The sequence below is a fragment of the Amphiura filiformis genome, chromosome 3 (genome assembly GCF_039555335.1).
Source record: "Amphiura filiformis chromosome 3, Afil_fr2py, whole genome shotgun sequence".
Taxonomy (NCBI): domain Eukaryota; kingdom Metazoa; phylum Echinodermata; class Ophiuroidea; order Amphilepidida; family Amphiuridae; genus Amphiura; species Amphiura filiformis.
In genome coordinates, this window is record NC_092630.1 from 13,322,307 (window position 1) to 13,339,022 (window position 16,716).

General features: G+C 36.3%; 1 protein-coding gene and 1 long non-coding RNA gene across 2 annotated transcripts in view; one reads left to right on the top strand and one right to left on the bottom strand.

Moving 5' to 3' along the window:
• LOC140148059 (uncharacterized) overlaps window positions 1-6,001 on the bottom strand; it is a 60,492-nt gene extending 54,491 nt beyond the window's left edge. Inside the window, exon 1 of the mRNA XM_072169907.1 lies at window positions 5,478-6,001. Coding sequence (XP_072026008.1) covers window positions 5,478-5,647 — 170 coding nt within the window. The 5' untranslated portion in view covers window positions 5,648-6,001. The remainder of the gene's footprint in view (window positions 1-5,477) is intronic.
• The window catches only part of LOC140148067 (uncharacterized), a 467,679-nt gene that overhangs the window by 187,036 nt on the left and 263,927 nt on the right, over window positions 1-16,716 (top strand). The window lies entirely within an intron of this gene.

The following is a 16,716-nucleotide window of genomic DNA, read 5'->3' on the forward strand; positions in this document are numbered from 1 at the left end:
CTTTTCATCTGCAAATGATGCGTACTTTGATGGGTGTTTCTCCCGTATACATCAAAGCAAACAAATGATACGGTAATGACAAAACGGAAGCCTTAGAAAATATTCATTGTCGTATTTGATCAATTGATGTTACTCTTAGGAATAGAGTACTCTATACAATATCAGGTACTGAGTCCTTATACTCAATCACACGGACAGCTTGGGGGGAATAACACACGAAATGGTCGTTATAAACAGAGAAATATTTAGAAATTGAGGAAATGTAGGAAATTAAATCTGTCTGTGATGACAGGATCTCTTGCCATGCAACACAACCCAACACAGCGCACTTTTTGTACCTAGGAGAAATGTTTAGAAAATTCTATAGACAGGTCTACCATTAGGGAATGTTGAAAGAAGTATACTTGAAAAATAAAACCTGTTGTGGATTTCTTTCCACACTTCCGTGAAAGAAGCCATCGTTTCTTGCAGCCACACATGAAATATTAGAAAAACATTTAAAAAAAACATTCTTAGTATTATAGAACATGAGTTCCATCAACTACCACTTTAAATAGTTATTTCAAGGTTTTGCAAATTTATTCAATCAATTTATTTGGCATTTAAGATTCTTTTCTGTTAAAAATGTCCTAACATGTAAACTCTGCCTATGGTATAAGTCCACCAAACCAGGAATAACTTGGGAAGATGGCCAAAGCAAGATCGCGTACACCGTATCTCTGGTCATAGCAGATAACGCCCCTCCAATTACGTCTGACCGCACACAAATCCCCTTTACAAGGCCCAAATTATGCGATCTGACAAGCTCCAAAATCCCATAAACAGTACGATTCCCTATGAACTAGATGGTTTTCCTTATTCAATTTCCGTGCTGCCAAATCATACAGCGTCTACTTTAGACATTATGTGCTCTTTAGACGGAGTAGATAATTGAATAGGAACAGCACAAAGTTTGCTTTAATCAAAATGTTGACACTGATAATTTTAGACTTTTCTTGTATTTTGGTGCTTATAGTCTACGATACGTCACTACAAGCTTTATATCTTGTGTTTTCGACTTGTAGATTTCCTTCAAAAGGGCGTCAAAATATCGGTTTTATTGTTGGAACAAATTGTGTGTTACTGTTTCAAACAATGATTTTCCGTTACTCATGGTAACCTATTTTGTACCGAGTGTTGTTCTGAAGCATTCTTGAAAAACTTTTCAATGTCTTGTAAAGGGGCACTTTGTGATTCACAGCCTCATTCCACCAACATACTGCAAAAAAATTGAGATTTGTATACTATCAGAAACTATAGGACTACATCATGTTTGTGTAGATAACCTTTCTTGCAGATTTGGTCGTTTGACAAAGATATCGTCCAGAAAGTATTTACTGTTATCAATTGACAATACACGTAAATTGTTGCTTTTTCTTGGATTTTTCTCTCATGTCATCATCATCATCATCAGTCGGCTGCGGAGCTTTCTCCAACTAATGCGATCTTGGGCAAGCGAAACAATTTTGTTTGGCTGCAGCATCCCTTCAGTATAGGCGCGGCCGTCCTGGTTTACTCTTCCCATGTGGTGGAATATAAAGCGCATATTCTTTCACAGGCTCGCCATTTTCAAGACGCAGTATATGGCCGAGAAATTTGAGTTGATGAATCTTGAACTCATAATGGGCTATTACATTTAAAAGCCACACTACCCCTGTGGACGATTTAGCTAAAGTCTTCCATACAGGGAGTATGAGTTTTGAATACAATAGACAATTTGGTAACTTCCATATGAAATACTCACTCCAGTTGTGGAAGATATAGGTAAAGCCATAATACAGGGGGAGTATGGGATTCAAAATGATTAAACCTGACCAAAAACATTTGAAGAACATACTGTGGAAGATATTTCCAAAATCATCTACAGGGGTAGAGTAGATTTAACTGGAATAGCCCAATCTACTAAACTTACCGTGGATATCCTTTACATTACATTTGCGTTCATTATCTCTATTCACAAAATTTCCGGTCAAAATTTAATGCATGCAAATTTTCAGGATGTTTTAAAATAACCTAATTGTTGCAAAACACCTTGCATGTTGATTCAGTGTATAATATGTGATAAGTTGATAATTTTATTCTATGCAATAATGCCAGTCAAGATAGAGTTTCCTGCCACATTAGAGAATGAATTTGGAGAAAGCCTTCTGATAATTACAAACACTCGCTGAGCAGCAAGACCTTCCCTCTAAGCTTTTAATCCGATAAGCTGATTATCTATTTGTTTTCATGAATTGGAAGACATTCTTTGATGTATTACTGAGCTCAATCATCTGAAATTACTGGAGCGTGAGCCACCCAGGCTGGTGGCTCAAGTATGGTTTTAATCAATACCGTAAAAAGTACACACTTCTACATTTCAAATCTATTTCTGGGTTTTGGTGAAGTCATGCATAGATGACTACAAGATCATATTATTCTGGCGTTTATATCACTAATCATCAATGTTTAGTCAAAATAAAGTCCCTGGAAGTTCACACCTATTACGGCATTAAGGCATCAAGGGATATAGAAATAATGATAAAAAACAGTGTAAGTTTGACCGTCAAATATATGCTTACAACTTCTTAAGTTAAGTCTGTTATTTCGGAAATGCATATAAAATGTCTAGATATTTGGTTAAAAATAAACACTCTGACTACTAAATAATGGGGAGCCCGGTCTTTGTTCAAGAATGTACTAGAACCATCATAGATTTCTCTCAGTATACTGTAACGAATTTAAAAATATGCTTTTAGAATATCTAAAACACTTTTCTCTTGCATTCATTCAATTTTCTTTTAATATTGTAAGCTGTTGGGTCAATTAATTGGATGATAATAACCATAGTGATCCACGCCAACTATTCCCGGTTTCAAATTAACGACCCGTAACTCTCCGTCTCATTTTAGCACGTAAACGTGCATACTCCACCTTAGTACTATAGTCTCTGCAACAAGACCTTGAACTATCTCTCATGCATGGGTGCAACAAGGTCCGTTAGATAACACACCACAGCAGACGATGCAGGAGATTCGCATCCAAAACAAATTTTCAATCATGTTCCTGCGAAGACAAATTGAACGGCAACCCTTCTTTTCATAAGATGCTTTCTAAAAATAAAACAAGCAAAACTACTGATGCAGCTTTAGGAAAGCACTGGAGTCAAGAAACTAAATTGCGCAACCACCACCCAGAGACTCTTTAAAGTGGTACTAATATATTTTTCAGGCGTAAGAAGACTTGACTTACCATTTGCGCGAATTGAATTCCTTACAGTACATGTAACTTCATCTAAAAGTATGCATTTAACTTAAAAGAAGTGGTATAGCTAATTTTACTGATACTTTATATAAGAAAGTGCTTAACCTAATATGATTATGTGAAAATATTCACTTTACAGTCTGAAAATCAATGAAAGCCATTTGAGAAACCATGCTTCGGTCAAAGGGAGCAACACCGCTCCATTGTTATCTCTATCGTCAAAGTACGGATACAAAATTGGCAATTTACTCCTTCCATTCCAATATTATACTCCCACATGTGTACGACAAATTGTATATTACATAGGCGTCTGAGGGAATAAACTGAGGGAATAAACGTACAAGTCAAGTCAAGTCAAGTCAAAGGCTGTATCAAGTTGTATCAAAATGATTGATACCCATCAATTTCCAGTGATTATGGACAAGATTCACATCAAAATGCAACATAGGAGCTACCCATTAGAGAATGAATTTGGAGAAAACCTGATAATTACAAACACTCGCGGAGCAGCAAGACCTTCCCTCTAAGCTTTTAATCCGATAAGCTGATTATCTATTTGGTTTCATGAATTGGAAGACATTCTTTGATGCATTACTGATCTCAATCATCTGAAATTACTGGAGCGTGAGCCACCCAGGCTGGTGGCTCAGCATAGTATTTTGTTAACAGAAGGTTTTCTCCAAATTCGTTTCCTAATGTTATTAATGAATGTTATAAAAGGTTATAAACTATAAATTCTGGGCATTTCTAGAGGGTCCAATGTTGCACCACGCGGTGTACTTGTCAGTATACACCAAAAACTGACGGGTACCAATCATTTTGATACAGCCTGTATAACTCACTCAATTCATTATTTATCACTTGAGCGATATCAAAATTACGAGATATCCCTTTAATTATTCGCAATAAGCTTCCAAAGCTAGTGTTTTGAAATACGCATAGCAACAGCATCAAGATAATATGATTTCATGTAGCTCGTATGTCAATTGCCAGCATCTTCACCCAGTACTCAGGAAACGCACATCTCAGACACTGTTGACCTCATCCCAGTGGCATAGTCCAATAACCTCAATTAAACACTCATAGTGCAAAATTTGACATCAAGTTGCAGAGTATGAGTTTCTGTACCCATATTTTCTAAGGTCGTTAAAATGAATGTACAAATGTATTGGGGTTAAAGAACTGTGCCCTGATAGATGAACATGTTGTGGATCCTAGTGAGACACTCCCAAACAATATTGATGTGACAAGGAACACATCAATGTCAATATTCGTCGACAACATTTTGACATCCTTTACTTATACCATTACAATCTTTATTTTTTATGGTGTGCTAACACTAAAGGCATACTAAAAATAGATAGACTGTTATGAGTTGCTTGCAATTTGACTACATGAGCCCAACTTGCTTTTTAGATATGATATTCTTCTTCTTGTGAATGAAGTCCTAAAAACCAACTGGTATACATGTAGTCAGATCTTAAAAGGTCTAACATTGTTGACCAGGCTAACTGGCTAGTTTTGTGCATGTAACTAAATACCATAAATTAAAAATGTTTATACTAGGATTTGGGTAGGTAACCTTGTTCTTACATATCACAATGTTCTTTTACACTGGTCAGGACCTTGGCAAGTTGGACACTTTTATTATCATGGATTATGTTTTGCCCTAAAATGTTGAGCTTGTGCAACATATTATGAATAAATCCAGATGTGCTGTTAACTCTTAAAGTTGAGTGTTGAGCAGCCAGTATGATACACAACTTATGAAGACATGCAATTATAGAACTGATATATCAAGATATCCAACTTCAAGCCTATAGGTATCCTATATATATATTTTGATCATTTAATTTGTGTTTAGTTAGCGTGAGCGTCAATTAATATGACACGCTTAAGCTATGATTGTGTCCTTGAATTGAATCCCATAAGTATCTCACAAAAATATGCCGTCCTTAAATGCTTTCACTGACAGGTTGCCTGTGTTAACCAACATGAACAAGAAGTTGTTTTGAAGTAATTTTGATCCATACCAGATTCATATTTTGTGTAATCCGCTACATTTTGTCAAAATTTGATAATTCCAATACTTGCAACTAAAAACAGTTTGCTTGCCCTCTCGTCGCTAAAAATATGGAATTTTTCAAAAATTGTCATAAAACAAGGTCCTGTTTTTTTTCCCTTCATATACTTACCGTACTATTTGTGTACATACTCCTATTCCATCTGGGTGAACGTCTTGTGATTTGATTCCAGGCAGCAAAGATAGAAATAAACACACACAAAATAGGCTCAAAACTTTTCCAAACTTTAAGTTGTTTGTTCCTTTTGTAGGTTCTTTACATGAACGTACTAATTTCTCCATTGTTGCTATTTTGCAGTATATGTTTACTGTAATAAACAGCAAATACAACCAACATCTATATATTTTGTGATGATATTTTCCATAAGTACAAAGTATGTTGCAGATGCAAGTAATGACAAGGACCAACTTGTTCGCAGCTTCGCGATGCAACTGCTTACACAGTACAAGAACGTTGTCTAAACGTCGGTCAAACCTTGTTTCAACGAATTCCAAGATTAGCAGGAAACCCACTATTCGACCTCCAAAAACACTTTCAGTATACAGCAAGATTAGTTAGTATCCAATGTAGCCAGATGGCTAAAGAAACAGTACAGGTTGATATGGGTACCTCATCGACATTCCGTCTGTGTTCTTGTAAGCGGCTTCCTTCAAACTGAAGTGTGCATAGGAGGATGGAACAACTCCCTCTCTAGCTCCAACTGTGGTCCTTATCAGGAGCATGCGCGGTGGGTGAAATTACTTCAAAACTTTTATAAGTCATACTGTTACTGTTAGTTTTTGTATCATGTATATTATATCCAAGCATTTGTGGCAGCTTGTATGTTGATATGAAAAAAAAGCAACTGTTGCGTTTATGTTTTCCCAATTATTCAATCCAGCATATCTTTTATGAAACTGTTGGACGTTGATCGTCATCTAGATGTGGATGGAAAATTCACTTTTAAGTTTCCAATTTTAAAAGTCCGACACCTACTCTGCTACACAGGTATAATCAAGTCATAGCAGGGACATAATCAGGTCGATATAAAAATCCACAATGTTGTTTCATATTTTTCTAATTTCATTCTTAATCTAGAACATTTAAATACATGTGGCGATCAATACTCTGTATACTTTCCTCGAGTCAGTAAAGTAAAATCAAATTTTGAGATTTTCTCAAAAACTGTTAATATTTGCAGAAATCTGTTAAGCTAGTTGGATTCCTTGCATCATATCCTTTCTGAAAATGTATACTTTTATATACTTCTCATCATTACATTTAGAGATACAATAAAAAAAAACAATATGTAAATTACTGACTCGAGGAAGGTATACAGACTATAAGTAGCTGGAAGGTTAACATTTGCACAATGTAGGCGAAGATCTTGGACTTCGAGCTACTTAGATTGTCACGATGATGTCAACTCATCATAATACTCATCAGAGTAGGGCCCGAATGCAAGCTTAAGGTGTCCAATCTGGTTCTCAGATCTATATACGTGAATATTGATGTCATTGACATCATTTAACAAGACTACCAGATCTATACCTTCGGGAACACGAATTCTGAAGTTATTGACCCTACGTACCGACGATATAAGATAAACATATACAAGAAAAAAGACGCTTTGAACCGAAGGTCAATGACTTCAATGGTATGTAGATCTTAAGACATTGATAGTAACAAACTAAGGAAGAAAGGTTTTGATATTTGCATAACGCCTGGTTGATAATGTGAGAAAGATGAAGGTCCTGATATGAAATTCATTCTTTTTTTTTCATCATATAGTCGGTTCGTTGCTGTTCTCTACTAGGAAAGATTTATTTATAGAATTTATTATAGAGACTATAGAGACTTACAGAAGCGTACAAGAGTTCCTTTCAAACGCCAATTCAGTTTGTCATAATACAAACTACTTCGGAATCCTGCGTAAAACATTTTTTCATTTCACAGATTGATGATTGATGTCACGGTGGTGGTCTATTTTAGGATCATCTTCATTTAGGATACTCAAATACACGGTTAAATGGATACTAAAAAGAAATGTGTTTAGCAATGAAACACACTCGTGATATCATTTTCTAAACAGGTTTGGAGTAGCCTATTGATGGATAATGTATAACAATATTATTGAACATTAATTTTTACAAATTTGGTATCATGTTTAGTTTCTCGTGATAGTAAGAATTTAGTTGAGCATATTGTTTGGACAAGTGAAAATTGTTGGAACGTTCACCATGTGAAATGTTTCGCTTTCGGTATTCAAAGTTGTTCTTAATGTACTATAATGTGCTATTCTTACAGAGGTGATACAAAATTAGTAAGAAGAAAAAAAGAGAGTTGAGTTAGTTGACTGATAGAGGTGTCCAATCTGGTGCTGAGATCTATACACGTAAATATTGATGTCATTGACATCATTTAACAAGACTACCAGATCTATACCTTCGGGAACACGAATTCTGAAGTTATTGACCCTACGTACCGACGATATAAGAAAAACATACAATCAAGAACAAAGACGCTTTGAACCGGAGGTCAATGAATTCAATGGTATGGAGAAACTAAGGAAGGAAGGTTTTTGATATTTGCATAACGCCTGGTTGATGAGAAAGATGAAGGTCCTGATATGACATTCGTTCTTTTCATATAGTCGGTTCGCTACTATTATTTCTCTACTAGGAAATGCTTTTATATATAGATCCTATTATAGCGACTATAAAAACTTATAGAAGCATAGAAGAGTTCCTTTCAAACGTCAATTCAATGTCATATACAACAAACTACGTCAGAAATGGGCATACAACTTTTCTCATTTCACTGAGTTTGAATTGTTCCTCTCCGCAGGACACGAGAATAGGCATGCGTCACCAGAATAGTGAGTATAGGATGTTGATGATTGATGGGGTCTTTTCCAGAATTATCATTTTGTAGAAATGCAATTATTAGGTTAAATTTGAGATTGCCCTAAAATCATCATTTAAATCATAACTTCTCGGGTTTGTATTTTTGGCGTTATTCTGGGACTGAGATTTGAAGTCATTTTCATTTTCCTCAGTCAAATTATGTTAATCATGTTTCACCAAGAGCTTCGTGAAAGATTCTTGTATGAACATTGTAAAATATTTTGCTCTATTTTAGCTGCATCAATTTTATAAATTTAAATTGAAGGAGAAACCCTTCACGAAATGGACAGTTATGTCGTGAAGCGCTTTTAAAAAGACCGTCTATACATACAAAATAAAATTTGCAATTTCTTAGGCTGTACTTGATAAGACTATGTAGCACGGATGTTACATGAATTTACAACTATCAACACTCGTCAATGTATAAAACTATTTTATGAACATCTTAATTTCATAGGATTTACATCAGACATGGCTGTATCTAAATATACATTCAAATCTCATTTAGCGTGTGTGAAGAAAACATTGCTTTCACGCCCAGCGTTCAGATCCGGCGTCCATAAAAAAAGACTGGGTGAAAGTCTAAATTTAAATACGTTATGTGGAAATCGATTTGATCCACTATTCACAACCAATGGTACTCAAACATGGACACATAGTCCTTAAGTACTGTATTTGGGAATTTGATATGTAATCTTTGTTTCTTTTATTGGTCTTATAAGTTGTGCATTTTGAAATGTAACATGTTTACATGTCCACAATGATCAAAACACTATTGACAACTTATTCTGAAGTTACTTCCTATTTCTTGATTATTAGCCTCAGAATCAGATGACGTCTAAACTTTGAGAACAATCCAATGTTTTGAAGACAACGCACAGTGTCATCGCCAGGGACAAGCGATTTGCGCGGAACTTTCTTTCCGCGCAATTTAGGGATACATGATTTGCACTGAAAAACAAAGTTCCGCGCAATTTGCTATTTTTTTCCGCGCAAATCGCCTGTCCCTGGACTCATCGCCCCGATATCTTCATGGCAGAAATCGCCATGGTAGGTTGAATCCACAGCCACGCATGGCCATTTTTGTTCCGACCTTTGAGACGCATAATGAGCCGAGGGACATCCGACTAAGGCTACTGACAATAGCCTGGTAATTGACCTCTCTGTGTGTGAGTGAGCATGTATACGCCATTGATGAGGTCAATGGTCATATGCTTTTAGACTGCTTGCACGAGTGAGTGCAGCTAGCATACGCTGCGCTATATTTCGGCACATATCGTCGGCAAAGTGCAGTTTGGACAGTTTTACAGGAGAAGCATTTTTGTGTTTTGCGTAGCCGTTTGTTTCCATGCAGCCATAAAATGACATGGGAATGTAAAGCAATTTGATTTTAATAATATAAACTCAGTATATAAATGGTGTTAAAGTTAATAAATCGATGAATTATTTACTGTTTTAGATGTCGTAAGTGCCACATACGATAGTGTTACACTCAAATAGAAATGAGTGTAGAGTGCAACACTATCGTATGTGCCACATACGATAGTGTTGCACTCAAATAGAAATAAGTGTAGAGTGTAACATTCATTGCTAAATTAGGATATGCGTAATATCGGCTCAAATGTCCAATATTTTGCCATTTTATGTTTCTTGACAATTGTTAATTTATTTTGGCACATAATACAGACTTGACATTTAATATGGAATATTATTTTGCACAACTCCAAGACTGGTCTTGAAGGGGTCTGCATAAACCGCACGGGCTAAATATTAATTGGGGTGTGTCGGGAGATGGTGTAAAATAATTGTTTAACAGAAAATGTGCTTTCTATTAGTTTACATTATGGCACTCATAATGTAGTGAATTGACCTAAAATGGCGGATTTAAGGAGACTGAATTTGATTTTTGTGGGGGTAAAATTCTGAATTTGAGCAACTTTATTCTGATATTATCAAATTCATTGAGGTTTTAGGCGATATTTACTGAACCTAAATACCAATAAGTGTTCGTCAGAATTGAAATGCACTTGTAAGCTGCCAGTTTTGAAAGTGGGAGGAGCTTTAACAAATATGGCTCTTAAAAGTGGTACGCACTCAGAAAGTTTGAATGGTCCCCTGGGGCCAAATGTTATAAACTTAGTGTACACACAAAGAAACAGCGTGAGTTCATTGGACAACCAGGAATCCGCGAAGTTGTTTTTTTACCGTAAGTTTATAACATTTGACCCCAGTTGGGCCATTCAAACCTTCTGAGTACGAATCACTTTTAAGAGCCCTATTTTTAAGCTCCTCCCTTGTTAAAAAAATTGGCACATTACAAGTGTATTTCAGTTGTGATGAATGCCAATTGCTGACGAAGTTTAAGAAATATCACCTCAAACCCCTATGAATTTGATAATAACAGCACAATGTTGCATAAGGTCCTAAATTGTGTCCACCACAAAGCTAAAATTCAACCTCCCTAAATCCGCCATTTTAGGCAAATTTGCTACATTAAGAGCACCATAATGTAAACTTATGGAAAGCACATTTTCTATCAAACAACTATTTTGCACCATCTCCTGACACACCCCAATTCTTATTTCGCCCGTGCGGTTTATGCAGACTCCGTCCAGACCAGTCTTGGAATTTTGCGAACAAATATTCCATATTAAATGTCAAGTCTGTATTTACAATAGCAAGACACCTTTTGCCTTAATGTTATCTCTCAAGATTTATTACTGAATCTAAAAATAAAAACACCGGATTTATCGTCTCTATTACCGGTCATGGGAGCTATGAACTTAGCCAGCATGATGACAACGCATACAGCCGTCAGCGTCACAGCCAGTGATGTGTTAGAGACTGTTTTGCACTTACGATGGTGTAGCATTCCGTGATTTTGTTGTTTAGGCCCAATAAAGTAGCGTATGTGGCACATACGATGGTCTTGCAGCAAATGAAAAACAAAATTAGCGTACAAGACTATCGTAAGTGGCACATACGATAGTCTTGCATGCATTAATTAAAATTGCATTGCACTTACGATATTTTATTTTTATTAATTAAAAAATAGTTAAGCAATTTTGAAACTTAAAACCTGGTTTAAAATGTGTGTTTTTTATATGGCCTTCCATAATTCGTCAAAATCTCATTTTGGCCAAAAATGCCACTTACGATAGTGTAGCACTCTGGCGACGATATAAAATCAGAATATTTTTGTCAGTTTTTGAGTTCAAAACGCAATGGTTCCTTCTCAAGACGCAAGCTAACGACTATCATATCCGTTGAACACGTATATTCAAGTGCAAGGAACAAAATCTGGCTTCTTTAGACTAAATCAATTACGGGAGATATTCATCATTTTCTACCGGTATCCAAAGATTTATCGTCTGAATATCAAATCGTGCATAGCACATTCACGTGTATCGATCCCGGGTATTCATTTCAGTGTCTGTGCTGTATAATGTAATTATTAACCGGGCGATGTCGGTGTGCAACGTATAAATAAGTATAACGTTATTGGTTTCTTGGTGTCGCGTGTCAGCTTTTATAAAAACTAATCCAACTAGATCTGGGAACATATCTGAACCTAGCCGGGCGTTCCGGGCCGGAAATGCTAATCTTTGACCTTTGATCAGTCATCTCACACCATTTATGGTGCATCACTGTAGCATGTAAGGGCTTTATCCGTCTTCCATAGGCTGAGATACAGCTACTTTTCCGTAATTTTAAACAATTTTTTGCAAATTTGACGTTTTGACCTCCTTAATGACCTTTGACCCCAATATAAAAAAACCTCATACACATCGCGAAAATGCATTGTTACAGTTTAAATTTAAAAATCTACTATGCTTAGTTATGGAGATAAAAATTCTTGAAGTTATTTAGCTTAAAACCGGAAATGACGTCTAAATGACCTTTGACCAAAAAAAAAAAAAATACCGTGCACACATCGGGTAACACTAATGCATATATGAAGTTTATGCAACTCTGGTCTGGTTACGTTTTGAGATATAAAAAAAATGAACATATTTGATGATTTTTGGTTTTTGACCGGAAGCGACCTCTTAATGTCCTTTGACCCCAAAACTGTAGACCTCCCAAAGACCCTGGTTGGTAGCAATGCATGTGTGCTAATGACAATACTCTGCTATGTAATTTGTAAAAACAGTGATTTTTGAATATTTTTAGCTTTCAGACCGGAAATGACCCCTTAATGACCTTTGACCCAAATTCTGTGAATAATTTATAGGCACTGGATATAGCCGATGCATATGTGCAAGTGACGTTATTGTAGGATGTAACATGTAGGAGAAGAAGCATTTTGAAGATATTTGGTTTTATACCGGAAATGACCCCTTAATGACCTTTGACCCCAAATTTGTGAATATCCTATAGACACTGGATATAGCCGATGCATATGTGCAAGTGACGTCATTGTAGGATGTAACATGTAGGAGAAGAAGCATTTTGAAATTTGTTGCCAGAAGAAAGAAAGAACTAGATCTGGTTACAGATCTGGACCTAGCCAGGGCCGGAAATGCCAGTCTTAAAGTTTATGGACATCTCACACCATTAATGGTGCATCACTGTAGCATGTAGGGGCTTTATCCGTCTTCCATAGGCTGAGATACAGCTACTTTTCCGTAATTTTAAACATTTTTGCAAATTTGACGTTTTGACCTCCTTAATGACCTTTGACCCCAATATAAAAAAACCCTCATATACACCACGAAAATGCATTGTTACAGTTTAAATTAAAAAAATCTAGTATGCTTAGTTATGGAGATAAAAATTCTTGAAGTTATTTAGCTTAAAACCGGAAATGACGTCTACATGACCTTTGACCAAAAAAATAAAAATACCGTGCATACATCGGGTAACACTAATGCATATATGAAGTTTATGTCACTCTGGTCTGGTTACGTTTTGAGATAAAAAAATGAACATATTTGATGATTTTGGTTTTTGACCGGAAGCGACCCCTTAATGACCTTTGACCCCGAAACTGTAGACACCCTTAAGACCCTGGTTAGTAGCAATGCATGTGTGCTAATGACAACACTCTGCTATGTAATTTGTAAAACAGTGATTTTTTGAATATTTTTAGCTTTCAGACCGGAAATGACCCCTTAATGACCTTTGACCCAAATTCTGTGAATAATTTATAGGAACTGGATATAGCCGATGCATATGTGCAAGTGACATCATCGTACTATGTAATTTGTGACAGAAGAAGCATTTTGAAGATTTTTGGTTTTATACCGGAAATGACCCCTTAATGACCTTTGACCCCAAATTTGTGAATATCCTATAGACACTGGATATAGCCGATGCATATGTGCAAGTGACGTCATTGTAGGATGTAACATGTAGGAGAAGAAGCATTTTGAAATTTGTTGCCAGAAGAAAGAAGCAGAAAGAAGAAAGAACTAGATCTGGTTACAGATCTGGACCTAGCCGGGGCCGGAAATGCCAGTCTTAACTTAAAGTTTGACCTTTGACCGGCTATTATGGACATCTCACACCATTATTGGTGCATCACTGTAGCATCTAGGGGCTTTATCCGTCTTTCATAGGCTGAGATACAGCTACTTTTCCGTAATTTTAAACATTTTTTGCAAATTTGACGTTTTGACCTCTTTAGTGACCTTTGACCCCAATATAAAAAAAAACCTCATATACACCGAGAAAATGCATTGTTACAGTTTAAATTAAAAAAATCTACTATGCTTAGTTATGGAGATAAAAATTCTTAAAGTTATTTAGCTTAAAACCGGAAATGACGTCTAAATGACCTTTGACCAAAAAAAATAAAAATACCGTGCATACATCGGGTAACACTAATGCATATATGAAATTTATGTCACTCTGGTCTGGTTACGTTTTGAGATATAAAAATATGAACATATTTGATGATTTTTGGTTTTTGACCGGAAGCGACCCCTTAATGACCTTTGACCCCAAAACTGTAGACACCCCAAAGACCCTGGTTAGTAGCAATGCATGTGTGCTAATGACAACACTCTGCTATGTAATTTGTAAAGACAGTGATTTTTTGAATATTTTTAGCTTTCTGACCGGAAATGACCCCCTTAATGACCTTTGACCCAAATTCTGTGAATAATTTATAGGCACTGGACATAGCCGATGCATATGTGCAAGTGACGTCATTGTAGGATGTAACATGTAGGAGAAGAAGCATTTTGAAGATATTTGGTTTTATACCGGAAATGACCCTTAATGACCTTTTGACCCCAAATTTGTGAATATCCTATAGACACTGGATATAGCCGATGCATATGTGCAAGTGACGTCATTGTAGGATGTAACATGTAGGAGAAGAAGCATTTTGAAATTTGTTGCCAGAAGAAAGAAGAAGAAGAAGAAGAAAGATCCGATAGCATCACAAGACCTAGCCGGTGTCCCGGCTAGGTAAAGATCCGATAGCATCACAAGACCTAGCCGGTGTCCCGGCTAGGTAACTAGATCTGGTTACAGATCTGGACCTAGCCAGGGCCGGAAATGCCAGTCTTAACTTAAAGTTTGACCTTTGACCGGCTATTACGGACATCTCACACCATTAATGGTGCTTCACTGTAGCATGTAGGGGCTTTATCCGTCTTCCATAGGCTGAGATACAGCTACTGTTCCGTAATTTTAAACATTTTTTTGCAAATTTGACGTTTTGACCTCCTTAATGACCTTTGACCCCAATATAAAAAACCCTCATATACACCGCGAAAATGCATTGTTACAGTTTAAATAAAAAAAATCTACTATGCTTAGTTATGGAGATAAAAATTCTTGAAGTTATTTAGCTTAAAACCGGAAATGACGTCTAAATGACCTTTGACAAAAAAAATAAAAATACCGTGCATACATTGGGTAACACTAATGCATATATGAAGTTTATGTCACTCTGGTCTGTTTACATTTTGAGATAAAATTTTTTGAACATTTTTGATAATTTTGGTTTTTGACCGGAAGTAACCCCTTAATGACCTTTGACCCCAGAACTGTAGGCATCCTAAAGACCCTGGCTAGTAGCGATGCATGTGTGCTAATGGCGACTCTCTGCTATATAATTTGTAAAGACAGTGATTTTTTGAATATTTTTTACAAATCTTTCAGACTTTTACCGGAAATGACCCCTTAATGACCTTTGACCTCAATTTTTTAAATAAGTTTTAAGCACTGCCACATGTTGATTCATATGCATGAGTCACATGATCATTGCATGTAATTTGTGGAAAGAGAAGCATTTTTTGTGAAATCAACATTTTTTGACCATAAGGTCAAGGTCAAAGGTCACAGTCAGGTTAAAGTCAAATGTAAGGTTTGGCCTAGTCCAGTGGTCATTTGGCTCAAGTATGGTTGAAATCTGTCAAAGCATAAGAGAGCTAGGGCGAAACGTGGCAAGTCACGCAAAATGTCACGCTTTGTTGCCAGAAGAAGAAGAAGAAAGATCCGATAGCATCACAAGACCTAGCCGGTGTCCCGGCTAGGTAAAGAAAGAAAGAACTAGATCTGGTTACAGATCTGGACCTAGCTGGGGCCGGAAATGCCAGTCTTAACTTAAAGTTTGACCTTTGACCGGCTATTATGGACATCTCACACCATTAATGGTGCATCACTGTAACATGTAGGGGCTTTATCCGTCTTCCATAGGCTGCGATACAGCTACTTTTCCGCGATTTTAAACATTTTTTTGCAAATTTGACGTTTTGACCTCCTTAATGACCTTTGACCCCAATATAAAAAAAGCCTTATATACACCGTGAAAATGCATTGTTACAGTTTAAATTTAAAAATCTACTATGCTTAGTTATGGAGATAAAAATTCTTGAAGTTATTTAGCTTAAAACCGGAAATGACGTCTAAATGACCTTTGACCAAAAAATAAAAATACCGTGCATACATCAGGTATCACTAATACATATATGAAATTTATGTCACTCTGGTCTGGTTACGTTTTGAGATATAAAAAAATGAACATATTTGATGATTTTTTTTTTTTTTTTTAAAGCGACCCCTTAATGACCTTTGACCCTGATTTTGTAGACACCCCAAAGACTCTGGTTGGTAGCAATGCATGTGTGCTAATGACAACACTCTGCTATGTAATTTGTAAAGACAGTGATTTTTTGAATATTTTTAGCTTTCAGACCGGAAATGACCCCTTAATGACCTTTGACCCAAATTCTGTGAATAATTTATAGGCACTGGATATAGCCGATGCATATGTGTAAGTGACATCATCGTACTATGTTATCTGTGGCAGAAGAAGCATTTTGAAGATATTTGGTTTTATACCAAAAATGACCCCTTAATGACCTTTGACCCCAAATTTGTGAATATCCTATAGACACTGGATATAGCCGATGCATATGTGCAAGTGACGTCACTGTAGGATGTAACATGTAGGAGAAGAAGCATTTTGAAATTTGTTGCCAGAAAGAAAGAAAGAAGAAAGAAAGAAG